Raw genomic sequence first — 17599 nt, forward strand, 5'->3', positions numbered from 1 at the left:
TGAATGTGTAGGTGTGACCTGCTTTGAGTAGTCAGAACACTAGAAAATAAATAAACAAGCTCATATATATTTACCATTTATTTTATCATTTCAAATATTTTATTTTAAATCATTGAAACTGTTTACGGTCTTGCTGTACCACGTTGGCTGTTTATTACAAATCAATTGTTGACTCCACAACTCATCGCTTCTCTCTCTCCTCAGTCAGCTAACTCATCACTTTAACACAGCGAGCCGGGTGTGAGCCTGATCAGAAAAGAGTGAGGGGAGAATGAAAAGAGAAATCAAGGATGAGATTAAAAAGAGCGAGAGAACAAAATAGAGGTTGAAGGAGAAGGATGGCGAGAGATGAAGAGCAAAAGAGTAAGAGAGGGAGAGACTGGTGTGGCTAGCCAAGCAGAAAAGGCTGTCAGTCTCTATAAAAGATCTCCTCTGTCAGATTAGTATGAGAAGGCTTCTCTCTCTCTCTCTCTCTCTCTCTCTCTCTCTCTCTCTCTCTCACTCTTCTCTTGCATGATTCTCTCACTCCATTTCCCTCTTCATGTCTCCGTTTGCATTTGTCTTTGAGATTACTGTGATTCTTCATCATATATGGAGCTGCTGGTTTTTATGTTTAGCATGTCACATTAGCGTTGATATGTATTTACAAACGATGATCCGCCTTTGTGTAGTCTCTCAGGCAGAAGGGGGCTTGTTCTGATAAAGTGCAGAGTTGTTGAGTGCTCAAAAAGGCTTTTAATGAAGAATAGGATTGTCATAATAAGTGATAATTAGTCCATGATAGAAGCTCTGCCTGAGGAAGAATGATGACATGACACAATAACAGAGCTGGAGTTCAGAGTGGATCAAGCGCTCTGCACTAATGGTGATGGGCAGGTTTTCTGTCTCTTTTATCTTTTATCTCTGACAGTAACAGTTTACGACACGTTGCTCTCTTATAGCCCCCCATGTATTTCTACACACAGTCGTGGAATTCAAACTGCGAGGCCTGGACTATTTCAGCCTGAAATAAAAATTATAATAATAATAAAAAAATAACTGAAAAACTTTAACCTCCACCATAACTCATTATTTATTAAAACTGCAATATAATAATAATAATAATAATAATATGTCTCATGATAACAAAGTGCAATATTGAAACAAACAGTGCAATAATCTTGAAAATGTGTGTATATATTCCATCTGACTCTTATTAGTGTAAATATTTCTTGTACCTATTATTGATATCTTGCTTACATTCCTATTCTATTTGATTAATGTTTATATTACTATATTTCTACTGCTATATTGTATATTTAGGAGCAACTGTAACAATCGAATTTCCCTTTGGGATTAATAAAGTATTTCTGATTCTGATTATAATTTTAAAATGTCTCTCTCTCTCTGTCTCCCTATAGTCGTACTCAGTCGGTGGTTTGGGTGATGAGGACTTCAACATCCCACCCATCACTCCCCCGACCCTGCCAGACCACATGCTGCCCCCACATCTCCCCCATGGTTCCCCCTCTGGACCTTACCATCCTCTGGACCCTCCCTCCAGCTCTGGTCCACACCACCCCTACCAGCTGCAGGGCATGGATCACCCTGGCATGCCTGGTGGCCAAGATAGATCCATGTTAAACCAAGATGGTGGCTCATTTGGTCCGAGTGGAGGTCCAATGACCAGTACTCTGTCTGTGGTAAGTGCTTAAACATATATTTAAAGAGAATCTGGATTAATGGAAAGTGGGATCTCTACTGAACACAAAGAAAGGGGTAAAAAGCTCCCAAAAAAATACAAATGTGTATCTAAATTGAACAGGAGGCGATCTCCAGTGCTCTACAGTTTACGTTAATATGAAGAAGAAAGTATACTGAAAGAGTGAAAGAAGCTACAATAATACTGGGACATCTGTGATGACTAAAAGGAGACAATATGAGGCGGTATCAGCTCATATGAAGCATGCCTTCATGGATTCACCCAGTGTTTAGTGTGTTTTTACCAGGCTGCCATATTTCATGTATTTGATTCCTGGAAACTTGACAAACACTCAGGTTTATACCAGGTGATCGATGACTCATCACTGTGACCTGCATGAGAGGGTCGGTCGGCCTCCTCTTGAAGAGAGGCGCAACAAACATTGTTTTTTATATATCTTTAAGGCTCTTGTTGGAAAACTTCCACCTTACATAACAGACCTGTTGGAGTGGAATACGGGCGCCTACATGACGCGTTCTTCTGATTGGCTCGTTCTTAAAGTCTCTCTCGAACTCAGACTTTACTGAACTTGGTAAATCTGCATTTTCTTTTGATACATCAAACTCGTATTTCGCCCTCCAGCAAACTCTAAGGATCAGAGTTCTTCCCTCTCTTCCAGAGTTCAGGAATTTGATTTCCAACCACTTTGTTTCAAATTGTTTTTAATGATCTCAGTGGTTTTTGTCACAGATTCTGAGTGTTTGAATTTCAGTTCAACAGCTCGATCATCCGAGGTCAAATATCAGCAGGAGGGTCAAATTATGCTGCTGTATTTAAAAAAAATTACATATCAGTATGTGCAGCAATATTTGCTAAAATATGGACAGGAGAGCACAAGACATAGTCCATGTTGTTGTAGAGGTGATTACAGACTTTTAGATTCACTGTGTGAAACATGATATTACCGGGAGCAGCGTTATTTGAATCAGAGCAGCTGGTCGATATGACATTTTCTTCACGTGTTCAGTTTCTATTTCACAGTAAAGTGAAAATCGGGCTTTTAGACGTGACATTCAGACGAGGCTGTGTGTCACACGGTGAAGATATGAAAGCTTCACCTCAGACTAGTAGTGACTCTGACTGAGTATTCAGTGGGATGACAGAGGTTTATATATGTAATACTGATTTCTCGTCTAATAAGGAATGAAAGTGTCACCTCCCACTCTCTCTCTGTCTCTTGTTTCCATCTCCATATTCAATCCACCTCATATGATATTACTTGTCAGTTTGAAACCTCACCAGAAGCTCTCAGCTTTAAGTGTTGTGGATACAAAAAAAAAAAAAACAGACCGTTCTTTTAAATAAATAACTTTAAATGACGTTGTGATTCTTCTCACCTTTTTCTTTTCTTTCTGAAACAGACTAACCTTTGTGTTCTCTCTGTAACACTGGACACAATTATTTCAGGGCCAGAAGGATCTTATTTTCCATCTCTGTCTTCTCAGCCCAACCTTTTCTTCTCCGTCTCTCTACCTCGCTTTTATATCCTCATACTAACATTCATTTACTGCCAGCCCATGAATGATGGTTGCCTGGCAACCGTGCCTGGCTCAGCCTAATCGGGGCGGGGGGCTATAAAGATTCGAGTCAGTGTGTGTGTGTGTGTGTGTATTATTCCTAGAGGAGACAAGACTATTCAGTTGCCATTAGCATCGAGATCTTGTCTGCTCTTTTTTTCAGTTTGGCAGACGGTTTGATTGAATGATTATTTCCGTTGTGTGCTGATGAAATGTGAGGAGTCATTTCATAAGTTGTTGTGTTTTGCCGTTGGTAAGTGATACCATGTCGGGATTACTTTCAAACAGTAGACTTTGAGTTTAAAAAAAAGAAAAAAAAAGAAGAAGTGAGCTGTCTGAGTGAGAGTCGGTGATGATGAAGTGATAGAGATCAGAGGCCGTTAATCAACAGACTGTACGCAGACTTTAATAAACCTCTCATGCAAACATGAAATCCTTTCATTACCTTTGTCTACAGCACGGCTAAACAAACACATTTTCATGTGGATTTAAATGAATTATGTGTCAATAGAAAAAGTACCTTGATATTTACAATAATATATTTAATTATAAAAAAAAGTGAGTAATTAAATGAAGAGATATTTGACTGTGTAAGGATAAAAATATAAATGTTAAAACAACATGGAACAAGACTTGATGTGTCCGACCATCCCCGACATTGAGGGTGGGGGGGTGGGGGGGTAACACAGTTCAACTATCTATCAGATGAGTCAAACACGAACACACCTCACCTTAATTAGAGCTCCTGTGATTTATTCTGTCTAGTTTTAAGTCTAAAAAACGTCATGAATAAATCAAGTCTACCATGACTTTAAGAACTTATCAATCATTCAAATACAAAATGATCAAATATTTAACATCTCAGGGTTTTAAATCTGAACATTTTCAGCTTTTATCAAAGGTTCCCCTCCTGATACTCTCCAAGGCCATTGGCAGAAATATCATAATATATGACCCACTGAAACATAAAAGATCAATTCTGATATTTGTGATTATTTACTAGATTTGTGTTCTTTTGACCGCTGACAGTAAACTTAACACCCAAACAACAGCGTGATTACCTCCTTTTATTTAAATGTCCGGCGCTGAATCTTTCTTAGTGGCACTTTTTCTTTGTTGGTTTATGTTTTTGTTATCCTGAGCTGGTCAGTTTGTTTTTTAACAGCATCATTAAATCATTTAACTAAAACTGATTTTTAAAACAGTTATGTAGAAAGTCAAATGTTTTCTTCTTTTAATCAATGTTCATTTGAAGTTAAGTACGCTACTTCAAATATATTATTTTCAAATGAGCAAGCAGTCAAATCACTCTGACAAAGGTCAAATGTTTATTGGGTGGATTATGATGGAATGATATTTTTTGACTAATATGACCTTCATTGACATCCCGACCCAACCAGTGCCAAACCACAGCTAATGTTTTTGTTGTGTCTCCATCACACTCGTACGTCAGGGTAATAACCTCTTCCTTCGTTCTACAAATGTCACTCGGTGTTCCATCTGAATACCGCAGCATCGCTGCTGCCGGTAACCAAGTTTTGGTGACATCTTCCCAATAGGGGAGCAGAACACCAGACCACATCCGCTTTAATTTGATGCTTACTGAGTGGAAACTCAAAGAACACATCATCAACCGACTCTCGGCTTCATGTTCGTTAGAGCGGGTGTCAAAGTTCCTGTGCAAAGGGTGCATAAGTCTTGTTTTCCTGAGAAATGGTCTGAGTGTTAATGAAGACTGACTCACTATGAGACTACTGGCATTTTTACTCGTGCATTTGAAGCTGAGGGGGGGTTACAAGGGGGCTCACCAAAAGTGACGATCACTAACCAAACAATGAAATAGCAGATGATGTGTTTCATTACTATTTTATCTTTGACAGGCTCTAATGTTTAAATCGGCTTTAAAACATTTTAAATAATTAAGATATTATATTTACTTGACTTTCAGGGGTCAGTAAGAGACGGGCCTTTAATTATTGTCAAACCAAACTCTTGGAGGGGGGGCCACGCCCATAGGTGCCATCATAGTGCCTCAACAAAAATCTTCAACATCAAAGATGGGAAAGAGTAGAACATTGTATTAGAAAAAATAGGAAATTAATAACCCATCACTAAATTGGTGTTTTTTTGTAAGCCAGTCCATCTATGCCAACCTGCTGCACTGTGGAGGAGGGGGTAATGAATCTCTGAAGAGTCCTGAGCTGGTTTCAGGTTGATTGAAGATTCATTGTGTCGTGTGAAACATTCAGTTTAACAGACAGCTATGAACTAAAAAAAAAAAACATTCAGGACACAAGACAGACAAATGTGCTCAGGGTTGTCTGGTCATTTTTATATCCAGCATTACATCAGCCGTCTGACAAATTATTGGGTGTCCGGATGCACAAGAGGATAAACCTGTGGCCACGATGTCTTCTCCCTCAAATGAGATAAAGCTCCACTTCTCTGGAGGGTAGCAGTGGCAGTTAAACATCTTTTATTGACGTATTTACGCACGAGCCGCAGTTGATGTTTTAAATGAGTTCTGATCCCATCTTCTGTCTTGACCTGTTTTGCCTGTTGCCATGGTTACTATCAGACTTCATTTACAAGTGAACTGGACAGTTGAACAGTGTACAAACGCTGCGACGCAAAGGCAGACTCTGTTACAGAAGATGTTCTGTAGCTCTGTATCAGCACACCTTCAGAACCGTCCATTAAGGAGTCTGAGATTTAATTTAACGGGAGCAAAGCAAGAGTCGTCTTTGTGACGCCTGAAGCAGTTGTTTATATTAACATAATATCATTGTATTTGGTAGCTGATCTGGGAGAACAAGTTCACTAACAGCTGATTGTACACATGATATTTTATTTGTGAGACATGTTAAGAAGAACCTGATACTTAAAATGTGTAAATGTGACTGTTAAACTAACAGCTTCAATTGCTAAAGACCTCATCAGTTTTTGTTTACATTTCCTCCATTTTACCTCTGTTTTATCTCCACTAAATCGTACTTGAAGGTCACATATTCTCCTCCTCTTCAACCAGTTTAAATAAGTCTCAGAGCTCCTCAAAACATGTGTGTGAAGTTTCTTGTTCTAAATCCACTCTGATCTTGTATTTGATCATGTCTATAAACCCCTCTATTTCAGCCCTGCTCAGAACAGGCTGTTTCTGTGTCTGTACCTTTAAATATGTAAATGAGCTGTGTTTGACCACGCCCCCTCTCTGGAAGGGCTTGGGTGTCTCGGTCTTTCTGGCTCCATGTCCTATTGTTTACGGTGAGAAGGCAGACTCAGAGGGCAGAACAAACACCTAGCTGTGGGAGTGTCACCCACCTGGGGGAGGGGCTACTGCCCTTTGTGATGTCATGAAGGGAAAATCTCCAAACAGCCTGTTTGAGCACACATTTTCTGTGGAGCAGGCAAAAGACAGAGAGGATGGACTTTACTCATCATTGGGGTGTTAGGATGTGACCTTTAAAATCTGTTTCTTAAATAATTACGGCAAATTGAAATGAAAAATGTGTAATGTTGATACTCAATCTCTTTCTCCACTTTGGTATTTATAAGTTACTAGTGACACACAATTATGAAAAAACATGCACTGATAAAAAAACCAAAACCTTGTATGTTTGACTTATTTTTTTTGGATCGAATTGTTCAGAATGAATGCCACCAAAAGCTTTGACTCAATAGACTGTTAGCACATATGGCCTTTTTAATAATGAGGGAGTTGCTACACTTATTTAAAAAGGTCCAGTTGCACACTGGAATATTGTGAAAATGTGATTTTTTACCATTTACTAACAGTCATCAACATTTTCTGTCTTGCACAGATGCAGCAGATGGTGAACTCTGACTCTCGGTTTACCAGCAGCCAGCAGCCAATCGAAGCAGCACTTGGACCCAGGAGCCAATCAGGCATGAGCCAGCAAAGTCAGTTGTCCACCATCAACCAATCGCAGCTGGGGCATGGAAGGAACTATATTGCCCACAATTCCCCTTCACCTCCTGGAAGTAAATCTGCTACACCATCTCCCTCCAGCTCAGCACACGAGGACGACAATGATGACGGACTCAGGGTATGTGTGTGTGTGTGTGTGTGTGTGTGTGTGTACTGGAGAGTTGTTGTTATGTTAATGTTATGTGTCATAATAGGCCCATTCTTTCTGCATATTGATAAGATGGAAATCAGCTCCCTCGCTCTGATACAAGTACTCTGACTGCTCATATTCTGGGAAAATGAAACCATTACTGTACTGAGGAATTTTATGAATCATATTTTTTATCTGAATTGCTTATGAAGGGAGGAATAAGTTGTAGATAGGCAGGATTATAAGTAGATGCACATGTGGAAGCTTTCTTCAGGAAGGATCAGCGAAAGAAAACAGAGAAACTTCATGTATACATCGGTTGAGTGAAATAACACTTAGTGATATCTATACTGATAAATGAGTTATACAAACCACTACTACACACTGCTAAGACTTAATGACCAAGAGCGTGATTTACTACCACACTTAAGAGGAGAAAAAATAAACAATGACACACTGATATGATATTTTAAGTTAATCAAACTGGACAGGGAAGTAAATAAACCACAGATGTAGGAGAATAGGGACATTGTGTTTTATAATATAAAGTGGATAAATCGTCTCTGCTCGTCCACATTGTGGGAGAGTAACTGTGTGTGTGTGTGTGTGTGTGTTAGCGTGTAAAAAGTCCAGTTAGCAACGTTAGCACCAGCGCTAGTTTGGTTACGTCTGCCATCACATGTAAACGAAAAAGTGCCAAGTATCAGTATTTTATTACATTTCATCAGCTTGTCAATAAAAACATATTTTCTGCCAAATTACTCGAGTTATGGTCCAGAAGCACACTTCATATTTCCCCCTCCACACGTCTCATTTCAACCTTTTCTTTTCTTCTCTCAGCTGGGCAGTGTAGCAGAGAAGAGACCAGCGTCTGTAGACATCACTAAGAAAGCCAAAACACCAAAGAAGAAGAAGCGAAAGGACCCTAACGAGCCAGTGAAGCCGGTGTCTGCCTACGCCTTATTCTTCAGGGACACCCAGGCCAACATCAAGGCCCAGAACCCAAACGCCACCTTTGGCGAGGTGTCAAAGATCGTGGCCTCCATGTGGGATGGACTGGGAGAGGAACAGAAACAGGTACGTCCTCCATCTTTATTTCAGCATGTCTCCTGCTATCCCATAATAACACACTGTAGTTAAAATAACATATTCAGTGTAGAGGTAGATATCATTCATTGTAGGACGCTTCTTGTGATGCTGTAGGGTCCCACTCTAATGTGCAAATCAAAAGATCAGTCCCATTGTTTTGACCGACCTGTCATGGTCAAATATAAACGTTTAAGTGTACACAAACGTTCCGACAAGTTCCGGTTCCGGGTCGCTGCTCATGCGGAAGACCGGCCGGAAGTGGCTCACAGATTTGAATTGCCCCCCGGGGACAAATAACGTTTTTTTTAATTGAATTGAATTGAAAAGTTTGCGGGGCAGCTGTGGCTCAGTGGGAGAGTTGGTCATCTCTTAACCGGACGGTTGGGAATTTGTTCCCCCGCTCCTGCAGCCTGATGTTTCCTTTGGCAAGACACCCAGTGTGTGAATGTGTATGAATTTACTCAGCAACCTCTACCATCAGTGTGTGAATGTGTATGAATTTACTCAGCAACCTCTACCATCAGTGTGTGAATGTGTATGAATTTACTCAGCAGCCTCTACCATCAGTGTGTGAATGTGTATGAATTTACTCAGCAGCCTCTACCATCAGTGTGTGAATGTGTATGAATTTACTCAGCAGCCTCTACCATCAGTGTGTGAATGTGTATGAATTTACTCAGCAGCCTCTACCATCAGTGTGTGAATGTGTATGAATTTACTCAGCAGCCTCTACCATCAGTGTGTGAATGTGTAGGTGTGACCTGCGGTGTAAAAACACTTGGAGTAGTCAGAAGAGTAATTTACTTATTTACAATAAACTACTTCTACTCATTACAAAATCACACTCAAATAACAAAAACAAATCCACAGTTGGATAATGGAGATCCACAAAGGTAGACAAATAAAAAGTGGATTCACTTTACCCTGTTTGACAATACAAAACGTACACAGCGTGGACATTTGCAGATCTTTTTCATATTTCCAAATGTATGTTTTTTTTTTCATAGACATTTTAGATTTATAGAATGAAAAGTTACACACAAAAATGCAAAGAGCTAGATTTATCTCTGAAAAAAGATTTAGTGGGAAATGTATGTTCACCACATCAAAAAGTGTGTTAACTTTGTGGACACCCTGAGTTTGATCTTTCTGGTCAAAATGCAATATTCATGCAATGATAATTATAAAAATAAAAAAAAAAGCACAATCAATACTGTTATTATATTTCTATCTTCCTCAGCTCTGCTTCATTACAAGTACAAAGAAGGATGTGATGGCATGCTAAAAATAAGCTAAACATGATAAACATTATATCTGCATTGAAGCCTTATCATTAAGAGACTATGAGCATGCTGATTTAACTTTTAGCCCAGAGCCTCCACTGCTGCATCACAGAGGAGCCAGCATGGCTCTGGACTCTTGGCCGTGTTTCTTTTTCGCAGATGAATCAAACAGAAAGCCCAGGAGAGAGACTTCACGTGTCTATCCTGTTCAATAAAACCAAGAATGATGATTGTGAGGGAAAAGTGAATCTTCAGCATGTGTGACAGGAATCATCAGCTGAGCAGAGAGAAATCAGCTCAAACAATACCACCGAGACCAACCATCATTTCTGAGTTTGCAAAATTGTTCCAATTGGCATGTCAAGCTCATTTTTTAGACTCGGAGAAGAGTTGTGGTGGCTCCCTCAGGAAGTCGTGATTGTGGTTAAGTGTTTAAGATGTCAGCTGAGGGAAATGTTGTGATTGAAGACAGAGTGTTTGTTCATGTTTGTAAACTGTCATAAATGTTTGTTTAGTCGTTAGAAGTAAAATGTTTTTGTGTTTTCAGTTGTACAAGAAGAGGACAGAGACGGCTAAGAAGGAGTACCTGAAGCAACTGGCTGCATACAGAGCCAGCCTGGTTTCACAGGTACTACACACACACACACACACACACACACACACACACACACGTTATTGGCATTGAGATGATGCTAAAAGTTGTAAATGTGTCACTTTAACGCCTGCAAACTGATTTTCTGTTGTTGCACTTTGTTTTGCAGAGCTACAATGACCCCTCTGAAATGAAGCCGTCCCACTCTCCCTCCACATCTTCCTCTTCTACCTCAATGTTCACACCCAAACCTTCAGTCTACCCCGGCCACCCGAGCCACCACCCTTCCTCCAGTCCACTCGCCCATTCCCACCCTCACCCTCACTCTCTCCCTCCCCATCAGCACCCGGGCATGTACATGTCTTACCCTCACCCGTCTCACCCTTCCCACGCCTCCAGCCCCGGCCCCCACCTGCCCCCGCCCCACACTCAGATCCACCCTCAGCTCCAGGCTCTGTCCTCCAGGGGGATGGTTCCACGGCCCAGCGTCCCCCACCAGGGAGCTCTGTCCCTGGGCAACATGGCGGCGGCGTCCAGCCCTCCTCTCCAAGTCAGCCCTCCTCTCCACAGCCAGGCGCACCTGGGGGGGCTGCACAGTCCACACCATCAGCACCAGCAGCTATCTGGACACTCACTGGGGATGACACATTCACCTGCTATCTCCCAGGTGAGTCATACATTCAATCTACAACTAGTTACTTAAAACTTTGGTTGAATGACTTTCCAACCAGGCACAAGCACTCTTGGTGATAAGAGATGATGCTCCCCTCTGTTTCCTGATCGATCGCAACTCAAACGTATTTCTAAAATATTTTATGTATCTAAACTCTCATGTTGGTGTTTGTCCTGAACGAGTACCAAACAGTGTTTTGATTGAGACACAGTTTGTTTCAATATTTTTTTCTGAATTCTTTATCTCATTTTGTCTGTCCCTGACTAACTTTTTTAAAAATGTAACACAGTCCATCAATCAGTCCATCAACCAACCCCTCATGTACACTGTCAGGAGTTATTTTGACTGTAGCTCTATCAGGCCAGGAGGATGTGGAAGACAAGGAGCTGACGTATAAATGTTAAATATTTTATACAGAGAGTGATTTCTAAAATGGTTTAAAATTGGGGGATCTTACTTCCCATTTCATCCCCCTTTTTATTGTTCATGTTTAAATCCCACACTCCTATAATCCCCATTTCTCTGCCCAATTTTGCATATAGTTAGGCTAAAAAGTAAAAAAAAAAAAAAAAAAAGGAGAGGACACAGTGACAGAGCTGTAAACTTTTTTTTGCTGAGTGAAGAGTGAGAAATGATGGGGGAAGGGAGAAAGGGGGGGAGAGAGAGACAAAAGAGGCAGATGGGGTCTTTGTGAAGGAGTGAAGGAGAAGAATTTGCTCAACAATGGATGAATAGGTGAGGTAGAGGAGGAGAGGGGGTGGAGAGGGGGGAGAACCCAACCACCTGCTGTCCTCCTCTTTCTCCTCTTTCACTCACAACACTCAGATTAACTTCCCTTTCAGCTTCTCCCTCTCTCTCTCCCTCTCTCTCCCTCTCTCTCCCTCTCTCTCTCTCTCTCGCTCTCTCTCTCTCTCTCTCCCTCTCCCTCACACACACACTCACTCACACAAAAAATCACACTCCTCACATTGCACCCACTCGTTTACCCCTCTTTTGAATTTGTCTCTGCTCCATCAAGTATATTTTGGTTAGACGCTCACCTCCTACTCCCTCTCCTCCTACTCTTGTTCCCTTACTTCCTCATCTCCTCTAAACTTTACATCTCCTCCTCGCTCGTCCTCACCTCCTTCTCCTCCTTGACAGATGATAAAATCAGCAAGACATTTGAAACATAAATCACTGGTGATGCTGTGACATATCTGATTTTTAAAAGAATCTGTCACTAGTTAAACTAAGAAGTTCTTCTCTCTTAAAGCTGGAGCTGCTACAAGTCATTTAATCGACAACAGGAACAGATAGAAAACAGGTGATGCACATGGTGCGGAGATTGATAAAAAGGACCTTGATAAGGAAGTGATTAACATCAGTGTCTCTATTAAAAAGCATAAATAAAATGTATTCAACATTGAGCAAAATAAAAAACCTCATTGTGATACATTTGAAAGGATTTTTTTTTACAGCAGTAGTTGTTGTGTCTTGACTATGGCAAATATATATATATACTGAAAAACTCAAAAGCAGCAATTTGGTATTAAAGTCTTTATATGTGATTTTTTGATCCAGCAGATGTCGCCCTTGAGCACCAGCATGAAACCAAAACAACTCGTGCTGCATTGTTGTGTTAGCATGCTAATGCTAGTGATCTTTATTTTGCTTGTATCTTCACACTGCATGTAAATTTACCTGAAATGAGCGTGATCTAGAAACACAGTTAAGCAGTGAGTACAGTATGTTATTCTTCTTTTCTCTAGTCCCACAATTAAACAACTTTTATACGCGAGGGGAGGAGTCAGCCGGCCGTCCCGTCCATGTAAACACGCTGTAGATATGACACGGACAACATCACAGACAGCGGGACTCATTGTAGACAGTCATGACTCACAGAGTTATTTTCAGAGGATAAACTTGATTTATATTATATTTAAATGTGAAAAATCACAGATTAAGCCTTTAATGGTATACTATGCGTCTTTTAGGGTACATGTCACACTTCAGCACTGGTCTCTGGGACCAAAACAAAACTTTTCTTTGGCCATTTGTCAGAGTGCGATTCCGCAACAGCGCCACAACGAAGCTCCGCCGTCAGTGTTGCGGAAGCAAGAATTGTAGAGAAACAGCGGAGGCCTTCACATACACACACATTCAGACATGCACACAGACACGGCGCTGTTGTCTCTCTTGTGATGACTCTGTGGTAGAGTTTGTCCTATTTCAACTGGAGGGTTGGGGGTTCGACACCCAGCTCCTGCAGCTACATGTCCGATGTGTCCTTGGGCAAGACACTGAACCCTGAGTTGCTCCCTCTGCTTCGTACGTGTATGAATGGGATTAGTTACTTTGTTATTAAAGCGCTTTACAAGCTCAAGTCGATTTAACATTTTACATAATGTTGAATTTCAGAATGACTCATTTTCTTTCGCTCACTTTTTCAGGGCTACCACCAGTCTGACTATCAGCCAATGGGTGGAGGTATGCTAAATGGTGGAGCAGTGATGTCATCATCAGTGGACTACCACCAGATGGGTCGACACACACCAAACCACCACCCCTCTCTGGACTGGAGCACTGATTACCATGGCAACGGGTATGTATTACTGTCCAGCTGTTCATTTTAATCTAAGAAGAGCGCTGACCTACTTCTCTTACCCAGAACTCACACATACGCACTACGCTGTGCCACTCTAGTCTATCATTGTGTTCACACAGCGGGCTCTGCGGTCCGTCTCCGGAGTGTGCCACCAACGCCACTATACGCTCTGCTCAGTTTCCAATACGCTGTCAGTCTATTTTAGACGCTGCAGGCACAGAATATGACAGCCCGGACAGGAAGTCTGACAAGGAAACGAACAGAGCATCCTGTCAATTTCAAAATAAAACACAATATACGGACTCACGATCGTATTTTTCATCACTTTATCAACATTACGTCAAAACAGGCACCGAACAAACAACAAATCATCTTCAGAAAGACAAAGCAACATGTTGTTTGCACGTTTTTCTCTTTATTCCCGCGGGATCTTGTAGTTCTCATGTGATGTGTGTACAGCTGATCATGGGTGCGCTCTGCTGCGATCACATTCCAGAAACGGCTCCAGTGTGAATGGGCGCGCCATCCGACGGAGCAAAACCGTGGCGCTGACGGACCGTTTACACGAGTATAGTGAGCAGGTTGTTTTAGTGGAGTGGAACCCCGACAGGGTGAGCAGGGCCCAGACATGAAGGGGAAGGGTTTTGTCTTACCCTCAGGGGGTCCTCCACTATAGAGTATCCCTCACTTATTACACAGCTACTTACCTAATCCAGATATAGCAAACTGTTGCTATGCTTAATTGGCCAATCAGAATCAAATATTTAACATAGCTGTTTAAAGGCTTTATATGTGATTTGTCACACTTAAATGTAAGTCCTATCTTCAGTTTGTTTACATCGTCGGGACGGCGGCTGACTCCTCCCCTCGTGTATAAAAGTTGTTTAATTGAGGGACTAGAGAAAAGAAGAATAACATACTGTACTCACTGCTTAACTGTGTTTCTAGATCACGCTCATTTCAGGTAAATTTACATGCAGTGTGAAGATACGAGCATAATAAAGATCGCTAGCATTAGCATGCTAACACAACAATGCAGCATGAGTTGTTTTGGTTTCATGCTGGTGCTCAAGGGCGACATCTGCTGGATCAAAAAATCACATATAAAGACTTTAAGAAATGTTAATTTCTAAAACCTTCAATTGGAAGATGTCTCATCCTGACGTTCTGCTGTTATCCTGGATGTATGAAACAATGAGACATCTAGTGGACTCGATCCTGTGGACTAACTCTCTCCTTTTCCTGCAGAGGTCTTCAGAGAGACAAACATCTGTATCTGAGCTAATCTCAAAACAAAGTGACACCAAACTACAACCATGCCCTTCTACTGCCACACCAAGGAAACCTCTAATCTCATCTCCACATGAAGCCCAGACCAGCCTCCTGCAACCTGATCCCACAGAGGACTGAGTGGACTCATCAAAACCACTTAAGCGTGCACTTAGGTGCTTAGCACTTCATACTTAAGGCCAAACAGTAGAAAAATCAGCTCATTACCAGTCCGTCTCTAAAGGGACAACTGTGATCAGAACATGAGGAAGTACTTATGTTCAGATCCCTACATCCTCACGGCTGGTCTGATGACCGGTATTACTTATTTATAGTCTTAAGTGCTATGATTCAAATTGAAAATGTGTGTGTACAAGGAGAGGCGGGGCGGGTCCTGTGCTGTGAACCATGATTATAGGTGTTTATGATCAGAAAATATATTCTAGTCTAGTTTTCTGTCTGCCCTTAAAGTTTACACCTAGCTCCTGAAAATGTAAAGATGGTGTTCAGCGTCAGTCCCAAAAGGCTCCGCAGAGCAAGTGTAAATCCTGTAACATAAATGTTTGAGCTGTCTATTAAAGCCAATTGATTTTGAACCTCCTAGTCGCTGTGTACAGCCGTAGTGAAGAGAACTCACAGCTCATGAACAGACGGTTTGTAACCAAATACTACCAATCGTGTTTCTCACTGGCGTCGATGCCGTGTAGACAGGGTCCGAAATGAACACCCGCCAAGCGCCAAATGCGGGTAGATTTTCTGTTTGGTGAGTACATTTCACTACTGCCTACAAATAATACATTTAAAAAAATAATAAAGGCCAGCAAACATATGTTTTTTTTACAATTTCTCAATTTCCTGATCTGATGAACTGATCGAATCTGTGACTTAAATCTGTTATTGATTAAACAGGACATAATGCATTCTCAATTAAATGCACTGTAACAGATGTGTATGGGACAAAAAAATACATTTTTTTATTTTGGCCGTTAAAAAAATATGTTTGGCCGGTGAATTTTTTCATCTACCTGCCACCTTGGCCGGTGAGTCAAAAAGTTAATTTCGGACCCTGCGTGCGACTCGCTGTCAGTAGAGACAGAAGTCATATTTGTGATTCTGATCAGGAAATAAAAGAATTCACACTGCTTTATTGAGCTGAAGACAAACAGGAGAAAGAGGTGGAGCAGCACCTGAAGCTGTTTGTTTGTTAACCCAGCGCTGACCGTGAATAATCGTGTACGATTAAAGAGCTGTCCTCGTTCTCAGATCTGCCTGGTAGGAATCCGATGTATTTTAGTCCTTGAAATTATGAAATGTCAAACAATTCTTTGTTGGAAAAAAAAAAAAAGAAACAAAAATACTTCTTTGTAAGATGACAGCCTGCTCCTCCTGGCATATGTCTGCTGATGATATTGATTCTGATCCAGACTACGTGAGTGTGTGTGAGAGTGTGTGAAGTGTTAATGAGAAGAGAGAGAGTGTTTTGATTGGTCTGCATGGTCTCTTTTGTCATCTCTTTTTCTCTGTGTACAGAGGCTATTTAAACAAAAAAAAAACTATAACTGTTGCTGGGTGGGCTGTTTTTAATGTTGTTCTTTTACTCAAATCAAGTTTTGTTTTTAGTGTTAATTATGATGAAGATAATGAGAGACGTCTCTCTCTCGCCCTGTATCTCTTTGTATTATTGTGTTTTTTGGCAGATGAAAGGACTCTGGGCAACAACAACCATGAAGATTTTCTTATTTTTAGATTCTAATAATGTGTTTGAGAATAAAGTCAGGGCTGCATTGATGTGCAGCCATTACTCCCAAACCTGCCTCTTTCATGCTGTTTATTTCTGAACGCTTTGTGACAGTCGCTTTAATTACCTGCACATAATAATGTACACCTTTAGCTCCGCTGCGACACAGCACACTTTGTTTTTGTGTCCCGCTGGCCTCAAGGTAGCAAAGCTATAAAAAACAAAAAGTCTTTGAAGTCTTAAAAATATGTATTTTTAACCTCTGTATGTTAGCTCGGATCAGGTCCTGTCAAGAAGTTTTAAATACACTTTTTATTGTAGTTTTTAATAAAACTTCTACATCGTGTGCTCCACAGAGCAAAACCACTTTGTTCAAGCCTGAGAAACTTTTAGAGCACAGTTTCAAAGATGATTTGGGGTGATTTTTTTGGCCTTTATTGGGAAGGACAGATACAGAGAGACAGGAAATGTAGAGGAGCGAGAGGGGAACAACATGTACTGTCGGGATCAGGAGACGAACCCGAGTCTAGTGGGACGTGGACTGTTGTCTCAGCAGATTGGGCGCCCGTCCCGCTGAATGAGCCGGCACTATGTTCAGTTTAATTTTTACTGTTATTTTATTATTTCTCCTGTGACTGTACTTTTTAATTCAGTGCACATTTGATACAATGACTTACATCCCCTCAATGTACAAAACAAATGAAACATTTTAGTGCTATTTGTCAGATGATATGAAATATTTAGTCATTTTACAGCTGTATGGTTACACTCTGCAGTTACCTCCCATCCTTTGACCTTTTTTTCAGTGCAATGTTTAAACGTCCACAACTTTCCTGCTTCAGTGTCTCCTGTGGTGAGCGGTTTTAACATTTAAAAGCTAGACTGGATATACATCCCAGGTATCTGCAGTGCAATTTGTCCTTTTTTAAAATCTGCATTTCAGATATCCACAATAACATTCTTACTATCCACAAGTGTTATGTCAGGTATAAGCTTAAACCCCAGCATCAACCTCTGGTGTTCAAAAATGAAGC

General features: G+C 40.9%; 1 protein-coding gene across 1 annotated transcript in view; it reads left to right on the forward strand.

The window, feature by feature from the left end:
- tox (thymocyte selection-associated high mobility group box) overlaps positions 1-16636 on the forward strand; it is a 46560-nt gene extending 29924 nt beyond the window's left edge. Inside the window, exons 4-10 of the mRNA XM_061043856.1 lie at positions 1401-1682; positions 7077-7322; positions 8175-8411; positions 10254-10334; positions 10468-10965; positions 13404-13555; positions 14807-16636. Of these exons, the coding sequence (XP_060899839.1) occupies positions 1401-1682; positions 7077-7322; positions 8175-8411; positions 10254-10334; positions 10468-10965; positions 13404-13555; positions 14807-14843 (1533 nt within the window). The 3' untranslated portion in view covers positions 14844-16636. The remainder of the gene's footprint in view (positions 1-1400; positions 1683-7076; positions 7323-8174; positions 8412-10253; positions 10335-10467; positions 10966-13403; positions 13556-14806) is intronic.
- The last annotated feature ends 963 nt before the right edge of the window (positions 16637-17599 follow it).

This window comes from Labrus mixtus, chromosome 8, assembly GCF_963584025.1.
Source record: "Labrus mixtus chromosome 8, fLabMix1.1, whole genome shotgun sequence".
NCBI lineage: Eukaryota > Metazoa > Chordata > Actinopteri > Labriformes > Labridae > Labrus > Labrus mixtus.